General features: G+C 40.1%; 1 protein-coding gene across 1 annotated transcript in view; it reads left to right on the forward strand.

Annotated features, from left to right (window-relative positions):
• The window catches only part of LOC135986079 (chloride channel protein D-like), a 78,714-nt gene that overhangs the window by 8,472 nt on the left and 52,499 nt on the right, over positions 1-17,743 (forward strand). Inside the window, exons 5-11 of the mRNA XM_065629843.1 lie at positions 349-441; positions 3,036-3,279; positions 6,667-6,861; positions 11,749-11,846; positions 14,975-15,075; positions 15,581-15,752; positions 17,341-17,512. Of these exons, the coding sequence (XP_065485915.1) occupies positions 349-441; positions 3,036-3,279; positions 6,667-6,861; positions 11,749-11,846; positions 14,975-15,075; positions 15,581-15,752; positions 17,341-17,512 (1,075 nt within the window). The remainder of the gene's footprint in view (positions 1-348; positions 442-3,035; positions 3,280-6,666; positions 6,862-11,748; positions 11,847-14,974; positions 15,076-15,580; positions 15,753-17,340; positions 17,513-17,743) is intronic.

Consider the following 17,743-nt stretch of genomic DNA (forward strand, 5'->3'; position numbering starts at 1 on the left):
GAAATGATGGGCTATAGTCTGACGTGTCATCACAGTTGGGCAGACCTTTACATGCAGTTCTGCAAAAGGCATTTCATGGTCCATCATCACAACACTCCCTGAAAAAGAGACATTTAAGTCTCTGAGTCAAGAATCTGAAAGTCTTTAATAGCCTCCTGCTTTATGTCAACAGGACTTTGCGTATTTAAAAGACACGTTCAACGTTTTCCATATTTAAATCTGTTGAAACCAATCTAGCTTTGCTGATGCACGCCGGCTAAGGCTCTGTCTTCCCCTGCCTTTAAACCCAAGCTGATTTGTGAATAATTTAGCAAAACAGTGCTCTCAACTATACAACATCGCTTTCAGCGCTCTCCTGGGTTGTGGCCTGAGCCAGCTGCAGTCGGACACCCTTGGAATCCACCTCCCGATCTTCACTAGGTTTCGGAATTCAGCTGATAAGTAAGTGATGGGCAGAACTGGGGTGCTCGGAGGGGGGGTGCCCCACTGCCAAACCTTGGCACCCCGGGGATATCCATTGAGTTGCTGGCAAACCCATTGCATCTGGAAGGGAAACGGAGATGCTGCTCCCGCAGTCTTTCAGCTTTCCTGCTCTTTGTCACTTTGGAGTGGGGGAAAAAGCCACCTGCTCTAATTAATTTAAAGTTGTTTAATTAAACAAGTTTAAGTTCTTTAATTAAGAGAAGGTTCACAAGTTGTTTCATCAAACGCTTGTGAAATAATACATTAATACTGAAGACCTTTTCTCATTGCCTTCTGAGTTGTATAACGAGGGAGAAAAATGCAGGATTTTTAGGCATAGACTTTGTCCTCAAATTAATGATGCTGGCCCAGGAAAAAGAGAGTTGATGGGGATTGCACAATGTGCACAGGGGGCCCTTGTTTTATTTATCTGGTTTTGAAAAAGTAAATTGTTTGTGACACTTTTTTAATCTGACTTTTCTCTGCTCATGCATGTCTGTGGGATTAACTCTGGTAAGCTCTCTCTTGTGAACAGTTTCACTGAAATTAATGACATTGGTTTCCAGAAGAAGAAGTTATAAACCGGTTTATGTCTTCTGGGTGGTATTTATTGTCAGGCTGACAAACAAAGCCTTATACAATACTCTTGCATTTTTTTTTCTAAATTAAAGAAAAAAGATTCCCATGTGTTAATTTTCTGAAGAAATACAAAGAATTCAAATGAACTGCCACTGTGAACTATATGTAGCTTAAAATAAAATAAAAAAGCACCAAAAGGAAGATATGGGGTCTCCTTGGGCTTTAGCCTTTTAAGATCCATCATTAAAATAAATCTGAGACATGCTAGTTAAACAAAATGTTAGTCATGGAAGACATCAGCAATTGTGGTAAGAGAAGCAGCGAGAACTTTGTTTTTCTCTGCAGGATCCAGTTATAATAAGAAAGAAGCGTTAGCTTGCAGTCAGAAGCCATCCTGGAAGAGACAGGTTGTGTGGAAGTTCCCTTCACAGAGGGGTTTGTTGGTGAGCAGCAAAGACCAATTTCAGTCTAAGCGAGAGCTCGCTTCTTTACAAAGACCAGGATGAAAAAGTCCCACTTCCCTGATATCTTTTGGAGTTATTAAGTAGGCTCAAGAGATATACCCACTCCAAGGACAGTCACAGGGCAGTAGCTCAGCAAGCATTACGATGTTGAAACATCTTAAGATGTCCCTCCATCAGGCAGCTGTAATGGATGTGTAGGAGGGGTCCAGTTTCATTGTTGATGCTACTGGTGGGACTCATAGCACGGACAACTGACTGGAGCAAGAAGCTGGAGACATCCAAGCAAAGCTCGCCCAGCTTTTACTGAGTGCAGTACCTTTTGAGATCCCTGCTGCTGGAAACAATGTCACTGTGAAAATACAGCGTGCATGCAAAAATCCATGCCCAAGAGTGTCTGACTCGGTATTTGTTAGTTGGGAAATATCAGACTTAAATTTGCCTGGGTAGCTTTACCGGTGAGCTTTGTTAAGGGCCTTGCCACATGAACTCTCTAGTCTTTTCCTTTATTTTCTGTCCATTATCCTCATTGCAAACCATCACCACAGAGAAGTCAAAAGAGCCCCCTAATGTTTGAAGAAGATACTAATCTGGTGGAAGACACAAGTTTTATAAGCTGGTGAGAACTAGTGGTTAGTGCATTATATGTATCAGCATCACTCCAGCATCCCCCGCCAAGACTGGACTCAAATCTAATTTTCCAAGGCAGAATTCAAGCATAATTTTATTTCCTCTTTCAATATCCTTCCCTCTGTTTTGCACATTGTGGCCTTCCTTAAAAATGTAACATTTGTCTGATGCAGGATGTTGTTTTCATCTGGTGAAATGGATGCCTTGGAAAGAAAATTATGGGGTGTGTGTGTGGAAAAAAACCTAATAGTAAATGTATAAAGGACTGTCCATTCATGACCATTAATGTCTTTCTTTACAACACTATAATTATCTCTCCTCTCTCTGCTTTCCTCCAATCTAAACCTCCCCTGGTGCAACTTGAGGCCATTTCCTTTTGTCCTATCACTTGTTACCTGGGAGAAGAGACCAACCCCCTCCACGCTACAACCTCCTTTCAGGCGGTTGCAGACAGCGATCAGGTCTCCCCTCAGCCTCCTTTTCTCCAGGCTGAACAGCCCCAGCTCCCTCAGCCGCTCCTCACCAGACTTGTGCTCCAGGCCCCTCACCAGCTTCATCGCCGTCCTCTGCGTTTATTTCAGCCCTGGGACTGCACTGCTCCAGGGTGTGAAGTTGTACGTCTGCCTGGCATTAGGCTGATCGGTGCTGGCACATGACGTGGGCCAGTGGTCCCTGTCCTATGATGTTATAGGGTTGAGGGTTTTGTCAACGCCAGAGGTCATGACAGACTGATCTGAACTCAAATCCTAGAGATACAAGGCACTATAATAACCCCAAAATAAATCAGCATGTCTTTAAATTCAGCCCCATAAACCCAGCTTTGACAGGAAACTATGTTTATGGACTTTTAAAATTTCTGTTTTTCTCCTGTTACCGAAATTTTGACTTTTCTACCTGTTGCAGGCGCAGTTTCATTACGGCTGGCGCGGGAGCAGGGATAGCTTCAGTGTTTCGTGCCCCCATCGGCGGGCTCTTGTTCACGTTAGAGGAAGTGTCTTCATTCTGGGACATGAGGCTGGCCTGGCAAACCTTCTTCTGCTGCTTGATGGCTACCTTCACCACGGATTTACTGTCCTCTTCTCTCTATGGGTTTGTCTACAGAGGTCACTTTGGATTTTTTGAAGCAGAGAAAAGAATTTTATTTTGGGTACGTACTGTGTGGGTGTGGGAGGAAATAGATGCAGGGTTTGGGGCTTGACTTATTTCAGCATTGCTGCTGGGGGAGTTGCAGGGAAGGGGGACTGAGAGGGAGAAAGGATAGTATATGCACATTTATCGGATCAGTGGATATGGAAACCTTCACACTTTACATCTGGTAGTCACTTAGATGCAACACAGAGTTGTTTTGTTCTAAATTAAAGTGAACAAATAGACAAAGCATCTACTGTTTGCTTATTAGCTAATCATATAAGTTATTGAGAGAACTTTCTGTGTTGATGCTGGGTAGGAGAGGGATACTTTGAAGTAAAGGAAGAAGCAGAGAAGCCCTTACATAGGGTCTCCTCTGCTTCTGTAGCTGGCTTGAGCTCTTCATTGTTGCTGCAGGGATTGCTGCACCATGCCCCTGTTCCTTGGTGCTTACAGATTAAACATTCGAAAAATATAATCACTGTTTGTTCCTGGTTGCACAACGGAGGTGACCTTCAGCCTCAGCTACCTTTACTTTATTCCTTCCAGCATGGCACAACCTTGGTCTTTGAATTTTACCTTGTGTCTACCTAAAAATAGCTGCTTTTATTATCATGTCTTTTGCTCATTTTTATTGCAAGATGATTCAATAGCTATGTGCAAGAATCATGACCTTCACTTCTTCTTGCCTAAATATCCTTCTTTGTATTTGACTTGAAGAAAAATTAGAGAGCTAGAAATAAAACTCTCGTCTTCTGAATCCCAGTTCACTTTTTGCTACTAAGTACATTTTTCCTAAGGTAATTCCTAGATCACTTTAATTGATGTCTGAATTTCATCTGGCTTGTATCTCTCTAGCAATGCAGAAAACAGAGATTATGGTATTTTCTACACGTAGGCATATCTTGGTTGGGAAAATGGATGTTTATTTTGTGTGCATGCTGTCTGATACAATGATTTTGCATATGCTCTGCTAAAGTAATTGGGGTATATTTGCTTCCCAAAAGTTTAGCTGTGGTAAGCAAAGACGACATTGGTTTTTCAACCCAAATCCTGTGTGTGAACCAACTCATACACAGTGCAGTCCCCCAAATGGTTGCAGTTACACAACCAAAAAGATACAAATTTGTGGCAGAAAGGTGAGACTACACAGGCAGGGAAGAGGTCAGACTTTCCAAAGTCAGATTCGCTGCCAAAGCCAAAGTATTGTGTAACAGACAGCTGCATGCACAGGGGAGAGGAGATTCACTTCAATTGCTATTTTACAATAAATGTCACTCTTTTAACACTCCTTTCAGGATGTTTTCTGTAAAGATCAGTAGATTCTGTCTCCTTCTATGTTCTCTTATTGTCATTAGAGGGAAAAGCTAGCTAAAATTATTATCAACATGACTTCTGGCATGGTTTAGTGGTTTTTGGCTCTCGATGTGGTAGAGATAACCAGAAACATTTTCATTTCACTGAACACGGGGCTCAGGGGAAATTTTGCTTCTGTCATGTTTTGCGGCACTAACCAATACATTTTACAGCGGATAAGTTCTTCAGTTGAAAGAGTATGGGTTATGTTTCTCAAAAAAAAAAATCTTTTTCCTTAACTTTATTCCACATAGCATAATGTTACAAGGGGAGTTTATTGTACTCCAGAGCATGAGATTTTCAGGAAGCTTAACTTTATTTTTACGTAAGCCATTGGATTATTTGTAAAGGTGAATCTTGCTCTGTAGGTAACAGATTTTCCTTGGTGACTGGCCAAGGCCTGTGGTTGATACTACAGCAAAAACAAACAATACACTGTGCCATCTTTCATTCCCAGCCTGTGGAGCACTCGCTTGACTTTACCTTTATTGCCACACACATGCAGCGTAATGTGCATATATTACTTTAAAACAAACATCTCAGTATATCTTTCCCTCAGGAAAAATGGAGGTAGGGAGAGAAAATAATAAAACCACAAATGTCTATTTTAAATTTTAATACAGGATGGGAATTAAGTAGAATATATTGCACAATATTTGGATCCTGCAAGAAATAAACCAGATTTTTTTCTACTTCAAGTTAAGCCACTTCTCTCTGAATTCAACATCTTAAACATTAGATCTCTTTCAGTCCTTTGTGAAAGGATGGATTTTGTTGCAGCTATTGGTAAAAATAGCATTATTAAAGTTTTGCTTAGCACATAGAGTACCTACATATGTCATGGTTGTAGTCCTGATATAAGACATGATACACATTAATTCTCTCCCTACTCCCTGCACGTACCCTGGAGGTGTTTGGCTTCTTGTGCCTGGGAATGGCTGCTGGGATTCTCCCTCTTCCAGATCTGGTTTCTCAGTGGGCAGCACCTGATGGATCAAGTCTTTAAGCTGGGTTAGATTTTGACCCTGACACTCCTCCTCTCAGGAAATACCACCAGTGTTTAGTGCAGCTGCCTGGTGGATTTGTTAGCGTCTAGGCTAGTTGTAGGAAGAATAAGATTAAGTGTCGAGAAGAAGAGGAGGAGAAAGAAAAAAAGTTTGAACAATAAGAGGGCCTGTGTACTTGCTCAAGCAATTTAAAGCAGGCTGATAATTTCTCCTATCTGCTGCCCACAAGATTACACCAGTTTAGGGGTTTTTGCAGGCAACCGTTGGCATGCACCCTTACTGCTTCTTGCCAGGTAGCTTTCTGAGCATTTTGTGATCTCTTACTCTGTCCAGATCCTAACCTTGGCAAAAAACTGTGTAACCCTAAACCTGGGCTAAGGACATGATATCCTCATAGCTTTTAATAGATTGCCACCAGACCGTCAACCCCTTTTTGTTGGCTGGAAGGTGAAATTAAAACATGATATTGCTCTCATCCTTGCTGCCTGTTGAGGAATCAAGCAGAAAATTCAATTACTATTCCAGCTGCTGGATTACATTCTGCACTTGTGATTTATTGTTCTGTGAGTTGTTCCAGATCAGCATCAAATTTTCACAGTTTTACTTAAATAAATTTACTTATAAATTATCTCAATGCACATGGATTCAGCTTGACACTTCATAAATGGACTCTCCCAAATTTTGATGTAGATATAGACACAGTGAGCAAAGCTCTGGTTCATCAGAGTCTTTTGAAATGTTCATTAAGGCCAATATGTTGTATTATTTGGATGTAACCTGAAATGCTGAGTGCTTGTGGTAACCAACACCAGTGTCTACCTGCTGGTTCCACTCCTGTGAGGTGTGCAAGAAGAGTACACCATGTCTCATGAGATCAGCTTTAAATTAATTAGCTGAGCTCCCTGAACCACGAGGAAAGATTTATTTCCTGTATGGAAATTACTTGGTGGTGTCAGGTTTTGTAAGAGAGGGTGCAATATTTTGTGTCACTGGCAGGATGCTCAGAAGTTTGTGGTTTTTTTCCCCTCTTTTCTTTGATTCAGGTTAAGAACTTGCTGGACATTAACGTCTTGGCCTTCATTCCAACCATCTTCCTTGGAATGCTTGGAGGTCTTCTGGGAGCTCTCTTTGTTTCCCTAAATATAAGGATTAATAAATTACGTATGCAGTTCTTTAATTCAATTCCAAAAGTATCCCTCAGAAAAGCAAGCAAGCTGTTGGAAACTGTGCTCATCCTTGTAAGTAAATAATATGGTTCTCTTGATTCTGTAATATTTACAGTGGCTAATGAGGGCAAGTCATAAATTGGCTGGATGGAAAAGTGCATGTCACCTGCTGGTACTTGATAATGTGCAACAGAGTACAACAAACATGGATTTACAAAGTACATAGAGGTATTTAATGTTGGTGGGTATATAAGAATGGAGAAGACTTTTGTTTGTTTGTTTGTGTTTTGGTTTGGTTTGTTTTTCTAGTGCTTGAAGTATTTTACCTGTAGAGTTGCTCTCCCACTGCTGCTCTGCTCTGACGATATTACATCAACCTAGTGACATGTAGCAGTTATGTTGGTGTGCTTTTGCATTTATCTGCAACCTATGGAGACTGTCACAAGTATATTTTATCTATTTTTGTCCGTTTTGTTCTTTCTAGTGATTGATCCTCTCATTACCCCAGACAGCTTGTTGATGTAGCAGAACCAGGTGGACATGTTCCTCCACACCTCTGCACCTGGGCACTTTTTCAGCTGTTGCATTGGAAAGAACAATTAAGAGACTCTTAGCATAACCATATGTATTTTTACCTCAATACTGCAAAGGAGATCTCTGCCTGTTGTGGGAACTGATGCATGAAAAATGAATGTTGCAGGTGGTTTAAAAGTTATGGATAGGTACAGAAAACTTTCTGGAGCTAACTGTGTATCTGGAGTCAGTTATCTCTAGTTGTTACTGAGGGAGGTCAGCCTGGAGCCTCAGATGTCTTGATAAAGCATGATGGGGCCGTTTTACCTCTAGGCTTTGGAGTTTCCATTTGGCATTGTATGGCTTTGAGGAAGGTCATGCCATTGGAATGAAAAGGGTATAGACAAAAGGTTCCCATATTTTGAATGTTTTCATAATTTTCTTTTTTTTCTTTGGTTATAACTTATGTATGTTGTTAAATGTGGAGGAAGGAAACCTTCAGAGATTTTCTACTTTGCTTTTAGTAAATTGTGCGAATTTGTGTTTCTCTGCAAGTTTCTCTAGTGAATACCTGCTTGTTATAATTTTTCTTTTTTTTTCCACCATTTTTGAGAAAGAATTTCTGAGGAGTTTTCAGAACTTTTAAGTGTTGAAATGACATTCCTTTAGGGAAATAGGTGCACACTAAAACCCCTTTCTTTCTGCTCTTAGGCAGACTTGTCAGTATGTTTTATGTATGCCAAATACATTTTTCTTATATATACTACTGTATACTTTCTCTTCCTTCCTGGAGAGAGAGTCGCTCAATTGTAGACCAATGGGTTGGCCACACAGATTCTCTCCTCCCATCAGCCCAGACATGCCTTCAGCAGCTGCTACTCCGAGCCAACAAAAGCACATAAGCTTCAGGGAAAAGCACTCACCTTGGCTCAGATCAGCAACCTGGGTGATACTGGGAGGAAAACGCTTAATATTTTAAATACAAAAAAAGGAAACTTTTGGAGCTAAACGTGCGAATAACTATAAGTTGAGGCACACAGTCAGTTCTCTGGATGCTCTCCACAGATTGTTACAGAGATGCATACATTTCCCATAGGCTGCACTATTTTTCCTCTCCATAGGGTCAGAAAAGAACATTTCATTTAGTCCTTGGAAGGTGTGCATGCCATGGCAGTCCAGCTCCTTGTCCCCTGCCTAGTCCTGCTCGTTGCTCAGAGCAGCATCCTTCTTGTTGGGTTCTCTGTTGGCACATCAGAGGTGAAATCTAACCTCTGGGGGGAGGAGGAGGAGAAATAGGGGTCCCTGTGGATGGACTGTGGTGAAGCAGGCCCATATTGTCCATGACAACTGGATTTTAGCTCCTCGTAGCAGCAGGATGTTGGATTCTCAGTTTCCAGCCCTGTGTGTTCAGCTTCTTGCTGAGGTGAAACACCTTAAGGAAGCTTACCTGAAGTGTTAGGCTTCCACATTTGAGGGAGTGGGTAAGGTAGGTAGGGAAAATGGATTTTCTCAGCTCTAGGGAGAGTCTTTCCCCTGCCCAGCCTTCTTTTGTCATGCTATCAATTTGCTCCCAGGGACTTTGTACTGTTGAGCACTGCAATAAGACATCCTAACAAAAATTCAGTTTTCAAATGAGCAGGATGAAGACTAGAGTCCCATGTGTGACTCCCATTAGTCCTGTGTAAAATACACAGTTTCCAAAGGACCTCTGTTTGTGAGAGGTCATGTTTGTAACAATTATTATTTTAACAATTTGGAGCCAGAACTCAGTTTGACTACTGCTTCCCCTACTATTGGGAAAGGTTGGGCTTTCTCAGGGAACCTTACAAAAACCTTGCATAAACTACTTAATGCATAAATCCCACACAGTTCCTTATTACTTCTCAGAAACAAACAAACAAACCCCCCCCCCCAACCACCAAAAAACCCCAAAAACAAAAACCAAACCAAAACCCTCAAAAAACCAAACAACAAAACAAGCCACAACATAAGCCAGCAAGATGCAGTGTGTTAGAAGATACTATAGGATTAAACTCAAGATCAGCTAGCAAAGGTTTAGCGTCAGACAGAAAGGAAATGCCTCCTAAGAGTTATTTTATGCTGTTTAGGAGTGGTGCCTTACTGACTCCAAGAGTTCATGGAGCAGTTAGCACCTTGCCAGGTCATAGCTGAAACTGAGAGCACAGCATGTGTTTTGTAGGGTTGTAGTGCTTACAAGAGCTTTTCTGTGTATGTATTTTTGATTTTTTTTTTTTTAAATATTGTTTGGGGTTTTTTGTTTGTTTGTTTTGTTTTTTCTTTTGTTTTTGTTTTTACATTGACTTTGTAGCATGAATTCTTATTCAGAATGTTTTTTCCTATTCATTAGCTCTAGAAGATCCTGCTTAGGTCGCAGTCATTATTTTATTATAACTTGGCAAAAAATGGCAGGAAAGAAACTGTTTGATCTAAGAGCCATACTTTTTTTTTTTTTTAAGAAGCTCACATAATTAGGCAACTGAAAGAAACACTGTCACAGTGACTTTAACCAAAAATGATCTTGTATAAACCAGTCTGCATTTAAACTTGGAAAGAACCCATCACGGTATCTTCCACACCCACAACATAACCCGGAGTACCATTCCTTTGACTGGAATTGAATATCTAATCTTCAGCCCATAGATTAGGCTAAGCCGTCTTCCTAAGTGCCCTTCTGCCCCTTGGCCTGCGTTTACTTCTCCTCAATTCATCACCTTTCTCTCCGTGAGGAAATCACAATGTAGATAATGTTTTGCCAAGAATCTGGCAGAGCTATCTTTCTTTTTCTAATTTTTTTATCACAATGACTAATGCTTCTATTCCAAAAGCTCAGTGTTTCCATGGGCAGGGTGGACAATTTAAGGATATATGCATATATGCTTATATATTAAACTGTCAAAACTTTAAAAGGTTACTTGAGAGGACTTTTTTTTTTTTTCCTCTACTTAGCTGTGAAGATAGGCTACTGCTTTAAATATGTAGCAACTGGCTCCAGGCTAGCTGTCCTTTTAGCTCCCTTTGGACTTCGAGGCCTTGGCAAAAACTTGACCTGGGTTTGAACTGTCCCAGAGTTAAGTTTTCAGAAACAAAACCTGACCTAAGCTTTATGAAGGCTGAACTACTCCCAGTTTCATCTGTCTTTTGTAGATGCACTCTGCCCATAAGCTTATAATCTTTGAGATACAGGGAAACAAAGACTTGAGATACAATTGTCTGAGAAATTGTCGCAAATGCACACAGCTGAATCTCAGTTTGAGGATTTCTAGAAATGTGCTACCTGAGCAGTTTTATAACAATTCACAGTGTGCATGAAACCTTGCGCTTGGAGAATATGTTATTAGTATGGTTGTGTGTTCTAGCAGTTTCTCTCCAGATGCCTACTGAAATATTTTCTATTCTTTTTTCTTTTTTCTTTTTTTTTTTGGTGTTTATCTTAATTTATTTAGAAATGTAAATTGATCTCAACTAAATTGAAAAACTTAACATGAATTTTCAATGAAATCTATGTTATATTGAACTATTTTATGTTGAAAAATACATAAAATTGAAATGCAGTCATCTCTTGTAAAAACTTCTTTTGCTTTTGGTGAATGCAAAGCAGCCAGTGAAAACACCTTCTGCTGTGCTCTCCTCCAAACGTTCATGTTTACTTCAAAATGGGCATATGGAAAACTAGTAGAGGGACCAGATAAAGTCTCTTCATCCATTTGGATTGAAATGTCTGTGTCTCTACTGTATAGTATGCAATCTGCTTTAGTCATTATACCTGTCTAGTATTGCTAGGATGTCTAGGAACTTCTTTCTGTTGATTAATTGAATATTAGTCCTTTTCTAACATCCTCCTTAAAAGAGAAGGGAAGCAATAAGTTTACAAGTTAGAAACAAGTCTTCATCTGTTCATACTGACCAAGGTCTTCAAATTTCCGTAAATCAGGAAGTAACTTAAAATGAAGCAGCGGATTGTTTTTGACACACAGCAGAATTTTAGGTACCAACCCAAACACTAAGCGCTTAATGAAAAACACGTAGATCCCGAGTACTTGCTGTGCAAAGGCTGCAGTCTTGGGCTGGTGGCCTGCAAGGAGCTCTGGCTGAATGTGGCATGTGGTGGGGAGGCTGGGCACATGTACAGCACCTCCAGTGCTGCAGATCTTTCTCTCTGGAGGAGGAGGTGGCTCTCTGGAGGCTGCAGAGTTGGAGGTCAGTCACCTGGTTGCAACAGCTGAGCCCCTGAATGTAGATGGGGTGAATCTGGGCATCAGTGGCTGCTTAGGAGCAAGTGCTGATCTTCCGGGATATGTGGGCAAGACAAAAGGAAAATTCCCTTGTGGTAACTGCTGGCACTGGTGATTTTAGACACTTTACTTTCTGTTTTTGTCTATTTCTACATCTCACAATAGTCTTATTTACTTATCTCAATACCTGCAGGTATGTACGACGACTGTTACAGTGTATTTACCATATTTCTTTCCTTGCACTCCAGTCATGAGCGTGACAAACTACCAGCTGAGCAACAACTCAGAAATGTAAGTAGGCAGAGTCACCAGGAGCATATCTATGTAAATACAATTATTAACCATTTCTCCCAGTTAGTTGTTACAAGGATTTGGGATGGAAAAATTCAAAGGTGCATCAGAACTGAATGTTTACAATGAATTCATGTAGAGACAAGAATCACACTTAATCTTCTAATTCTTAGCTTCAGTCAACTGTATTGTCAGAGGGACATGATTTGATCAGTCATCTATGTAAGAACACTAATAGGTAAGACATCAAAGGAACATGCCACTGCAGCACAAACTGTAATCCTGGGACTTACAATGGCAAAAAAATTGTTAATAAACAGGCAGGGAATATGTGGCTGAATGGCTAGGGATTCTATGGGTGATGCAGTTGAAGAGATCCTTGAATCTGATACAGGTTGTGCAGTCCAAGTTCTTTCTTGAGAAATACCTATGAGGAATCCAAAGGAAATGGAAAAAAAATGCTCAGATTGAGGTTAAATGACAGCTTGATTTCACAGTCATTGTGAAAGGTCACTACCAACTTGTAGTTTTGTAATTTCTAAAATTTATGAATTCCTCCTTTCAAGTGGGCAGAACTGTAAATACTGACTAACTTGTCATTGGTGACAGGACTTTGACATCTGAACTCTGACATACTTTCCCGTTTTTGCCACCAATTCTAAACTGTCGTTTGACTTGCAATACCTGGCTCAGTATTGCTTGCTATAATATATATTTACATATTCTTTATAAAAGCAAACTTTGTTACTTACTTAGTACCAGGACTTGGTAACTATGGGTATTCAGATTGCTACAGGAAAAGCCTTTTTCCTCACCCTGACATCCTTTCTTATTTTAAAGACTAAATGCTTGCAAAATGTTATTTTTCAAAACAAAAGTATTCTTGCTCTAAAGGAAAAACATGATAATTTCATGGCTTTGTCTGTCTGAATCGAAAATAGCCAGGCTGATCCAACCTAGAGGCTAAATGGTCTTCGTGCCAATTTTTCATTTGGCGTGCCTACAAGTTACAAAGAGTACACCCTGCTGAAAATGGATCAGTCTGAAGGGAATTAAGCATCAAATTGCCATGGACTTTGCAAGACCATGCATATGCTGAAGGTAGTGATGATGTCCCTAGTGAGCTTGTAATAAGGTGCAAGACTAAATGTGGAAAAGCAGCTTGTTCACTGTTCTCCCATTCTTAGAAATTTAAAAAGGGAATTATGATTGCAGTTGTGAGATTTTAATTAGGATCATTTAGATTTGGCTAATCTCAGCATAATCTGAGGTTCTTACTGTTTCAGAGACAGGTAAATATCATTAACCTTTGAAGATCCAATAGGTTAGTAACAGACACCCTTGCCACTTCAAGATATTCAGTAAGAACCATAGAACAGAAAAATGGTAAGATGCTTAGTTTTGTCTTCTGTACTCATCCAGCTTGGTGAAGTGTGTGTTTTTTCTTTTAAACCATGACAGTACAAGAGCTGCAGCTCCAGGTGGTGCTGTATGTGGCTATACCAGTATGAAGGTGCTTCCTTTTAGCATAGCTTATCCTCATAAATTTATACTAGAACAGTGCTTTCAGTAGCATTTTGTAGCACCTCCAGCAGGCCTTGATAATCCTAGGAGAAAGAGGAGTAGGAGGTCATGGGGAGGCAGGAGAAGGAGGTAAAGAAGTGATGGGCTTCTTCCCTTAGCAGGTCTTGGTGCAGCACCTGCGTCCGTGCAGTGTGGCAGCACAGTCCTCTCATCCACACCAGGGAGAAATCCATCTCGACTAAAGACACTGACTTCAAATGGAAAGAGTTAGTGGTACAAAACCCTGTGTGTAAACAAGCCCTACATCTCCATCCTCTCTGCTTTGTTCTTCTTGTTCAACCATGTATTTTGATTGTAAAAAACCCCTTGCTCCTATTGTTTCTCTCTCTGTTATTTTGGCATTTCCGCGAGCTTCAGATTGCCTCTCAGATGTGCTGGTTTTTGTGTGTGCAGTCCTCTACTTGTAGTAAAGACATTGGTATAGAATTTGAAGTTCTGCTACAAGTGGGTTGCACAACTATATGAGTTCTAAAGCAGGATGGAGTAATTAAGTAAGTTTATTATTTTTATTGACCATTATGAATTTGGAATATGTTCTTGTTCGAGTGGTTGGATTAATGTAAAAAGCAAAATACAAGATTGGGAAGTATCTTGTGTTCCTTTGGTTGCCAATCTGGGATCTGGAAGAAATTTTCTCGCACTAGCTATTGGCTGCATCTTGAGTTTTCTGTGTAGTTCCGAGCAGGGATCAGGTGGGTCAAATACCACAGATCTCCTGCTCTTTGTTCCAGAAATGGAGTTCATATTGTTACTGTTTAGGTTGTGGCAGTGTTCAAAACATGCTGGGTGCTTTCCAAATGGGAAGAAGGAAGTCATACCAGCTTGGAGGGTGCAATTGCTCCAGATGCCGGAGATTGAGATGGTGTCCAGGATTAGTAGTGCTGTACAGAAAGGTCAGCACGATAGCCGACAGTCTAAGTTGCAAGATGTTGAAATAACTGGTGCCAGTATTTACCGAAGGAGAGCTTTAAGAATGTGTTGGATAAACATCTTTTAGGTGTGGTTTTGGTAGAGACTGTGCTGCTGTGGGAGAGGAAACCTCTAAGTCCTTCCTGCTCTCCATGGCACTCTCCTGTGCAAAGATTACTAACTTCAAATACATCCGTGAGCTTGGGATGCTGTGCTTACCCACAGAAAGGTTTGTCAGGAATGATAAATTTTTGGTCTGCTGATCGCGTTTTACAGAGTTACAATGATATGTGTGGGCAAGGAGATCAAGGCCAGGATAGGCATCTTAGTTTTTTTTTTTTTTTTTCCCCTGCTTTCTAGTCTTAGGCAGTTTAATGTGATTCCCAGTTCTGGAAATTTTGGGTTTCAGCAGCAGGAGGCTTATGCAGAGGAATATGAGCTTTAATAAATATTTAGTAGAACAATTAATAAACTGATCTAGTAAACTAGATTTATTAGTTAATAAAACAACTTAATTGCGAGATGTAAGGGAAAGTATGTGAAAAAATTATGTCTAGTAGATGCGTTCTGTACAGGCACAAAGGGGAGTTATATTCACCCATTTAATTTTTTGTTTGTTTGTTTTATTATTTAAGCATAAATCCGTTCAAGAGGGAAATTTCAGAATATAGCTGTTCATCAAGCACATGGATTGGTCCAGATGGAGTCAGACATTCTAATCAAACCTTCAATCAAGGTAAGAGGATTGATACCTGGCAATAAATTGAATTTATATAACTTGAGGTGATATCCAAGTATATTTTTGCATAACGTAGGTTTTCTTCAAAGTAATGTAGTGCTCCCTTTTGAGGAATATATCAGAACTAAATTCCATATTTGAGCCAAATATGCTGGGAAGTTCCTGAGTTATTACCTCTGAGAGGAATGGGTTAAGAGCCCTACTGAAGTAGTACAATTGCCTTTCTTCAGCTTAAATAGCTGTAGTTTCTCCTCGTTTAGATTAAGACTAACATCACACAGACCAGACTGGAAAGAACAAATGTTTCTTGTTTTCCTGAAAGTGCCCCAGATGCTGAAGCTGTCCTGTAAAGTCCAATTAACTGGTCTATGTATTTTGCTGACTTTTTTATCAGGTTTAGGCAAATGAGAACTACCACATGAGAACTACCACTACCATGTGTTTTCATAAAGGATCCTTTTAATGTTTTGTATTTCTCCAAATCTCTTCAACTGTGTTGCAGCTGCTGCGCTTCTAGTTGAAAATGGGAAGCAAGGGATCACATATCTTTTTAAACGCGGGACTCATGAAGAATTTGGATACACATCCCTCTGCACTGCATTGGCATTTTATTTCATCCTCAGCTGCTGGACGGCAGGTTCTGCTGTTGCCAGTGGCCTGGTCATTCCTATGCTGTAAGCTTCACCCATCTCTGTTTAAGCTTCCTATACAAAAGGCCTATGTTGAGTAGCAACAATTGTAAGCTGAAAGCTTGGCAATAGCAAAGCTATGACTGCTTGAAGGAGGTTATATAGGTGGAACAGGATGGTTTGCTTGGAAAGAGATGCTGAAATTGTGGAAGAGAATGAAGAAAAATCATCTGAGAATAGCTGTGGAAGGACCATAGCCAAAACTGTGTACTTTACAAGTATAGATCGTTCAAATCCTTTGGGGACCCAGAGAGAGTCTTGGCTGCTGCCTCCATCTCTGTAACTGTAGAAATACGGCTTCAGATCCAGACTTTTCATCTGTTTCTTATGCACATAATAGCCTGAATCTTAATCTTGGACATCAGCGCCCTAGACTTTGGAGAAAACTGTAGTTAGGTCTTTTGTTGTACTTTTTAGAAAGCTGTGGTAGACCAGAGCAAAGTTCTTACAGTAATGTCGAGAGGTTTAACGTTCAGTAAGCAAGAAGACATGGTTGGAGAGTGAGTATCCAGCATAATGCAATTCAAATACTGGAAAAATTCTAAGAAGAAATATAGTTGTGTGTGCAGCCTTCTGCCTTTGCCCTACCCCTGAGTATTTGCCTCCTAGCCTCCCCAAACTGTTGTCTAAATAGTTTTTTAATATGCAATGTTTGCTGAAACATGGTGTATTTGGCTGAATAGATATTGATAGTCAAGTCTGTCAGCCAGTTCCCATGTTTGTTTCTGACCTGATAACCTAATTTTTATAACAACGCTAGAACTACTAGAACTGCATCCATCAATAAAATGAATCCATTTCATGAATAAATGGGGAAAAGTTATGTAATGGTTCAAGGTGATGCTCCCCAAATCAGATAATATGTATCATACATATGTCTATTGAATAAATAATAAGAAAAATTCACCATTTCTGGAAGGTGAATGTCTGTATAAATCCATTTCATTGGCTGATGCTTGGATCTATATATTTTACTCCGCGCATATGGAATGAAATGCTGGGTCTGATGCCAGCAATTACATGCCCAACTGTGCTCAATTTTGGGTTGTTTTGCTTTTCAGTGTAGCATATGGTTGGTTTGAGGACTCCTGGGTTCTCTTCACAGCTTCATTTCTAGTTGGCTTTGGGCAGGTCATTAATAGCTCTTACTCCATTTTGCCCGTTAGTTAGATGGCTGTCATATTTTGCTTGCCAGGTTTATGGGGTGCAGGTAGATTTAATTTGAAGAAATTATATAAGGCCAGAACTCTAGAAGTCCAGGCTTTTTATCTGAAATATCCAAGTGTATATGTTTGTGACCTATACTTTTGACTGTATACCTGTAAAGTTCATTCTCATTTGGCTTTGAAGAACTTTAAAAAATACATACTTTAAGCCCTTTGTCTTCGAAGTATGGTAAATCTGGCAGTTTTGTGCTTGTGATTGGCACTAAGTAAATGCCATGCAATAACTTTTCTCGGGAAAGGAGTTACTGTGGAACTTGACAAAATTAATCTGGGATCAGCATCATATTGGAAGCATTTTGAGAAAACTGTCATGGCAAGAGGACTGCTCTTTTTCTTCTTGCATACAGGTACACAGGAGCTTTGTATGGTAGGATAATTGGTTTGATCCTTGTTTCCATTTTTGGTGTTCAAACTAATGAATATGGAGCATGGATTGATCCAGGTCTCTTTGCTGCCGTTGGAGCCGCCTCCTTTTTCAGCGGTGTGTCAAGGCTAACCATCTCCCTCACTGTGATAATGGTAAGTATGTTAAGTTTTCAGGTATTAGTGTGGTCAAGGTTAAGTTGACCTTTTGCTGCTGCAGCTAAATGAGCTAAATGAATGGATGGTAGCCCATGCATATTGAAACACAGAAAAATATATTATTGGCCTGGCTACTTTTAGCTTACCTAAAGAATTTTTTTTTTTGTGGGGCCTTTTATTTGTGAAGTGTAAGTTTGGAAATAACACTTTTACTGAGAAAACTGATTA

This window comes from Caloenas nicobarica, chromosome 2 (assembly GCF_036013445.1).
Source record: "Caloenas nicobarica isolate bCalNic1 chromosome 2, bCalNic1.hap1, whole genome shotgun sequence".
NCBI classification, from domain to species: Eukaryota; Metazoa; Chordata; class Aves; order Columbiformes; family Columbidae; genus Caloenas; species Caloenas nicobarica.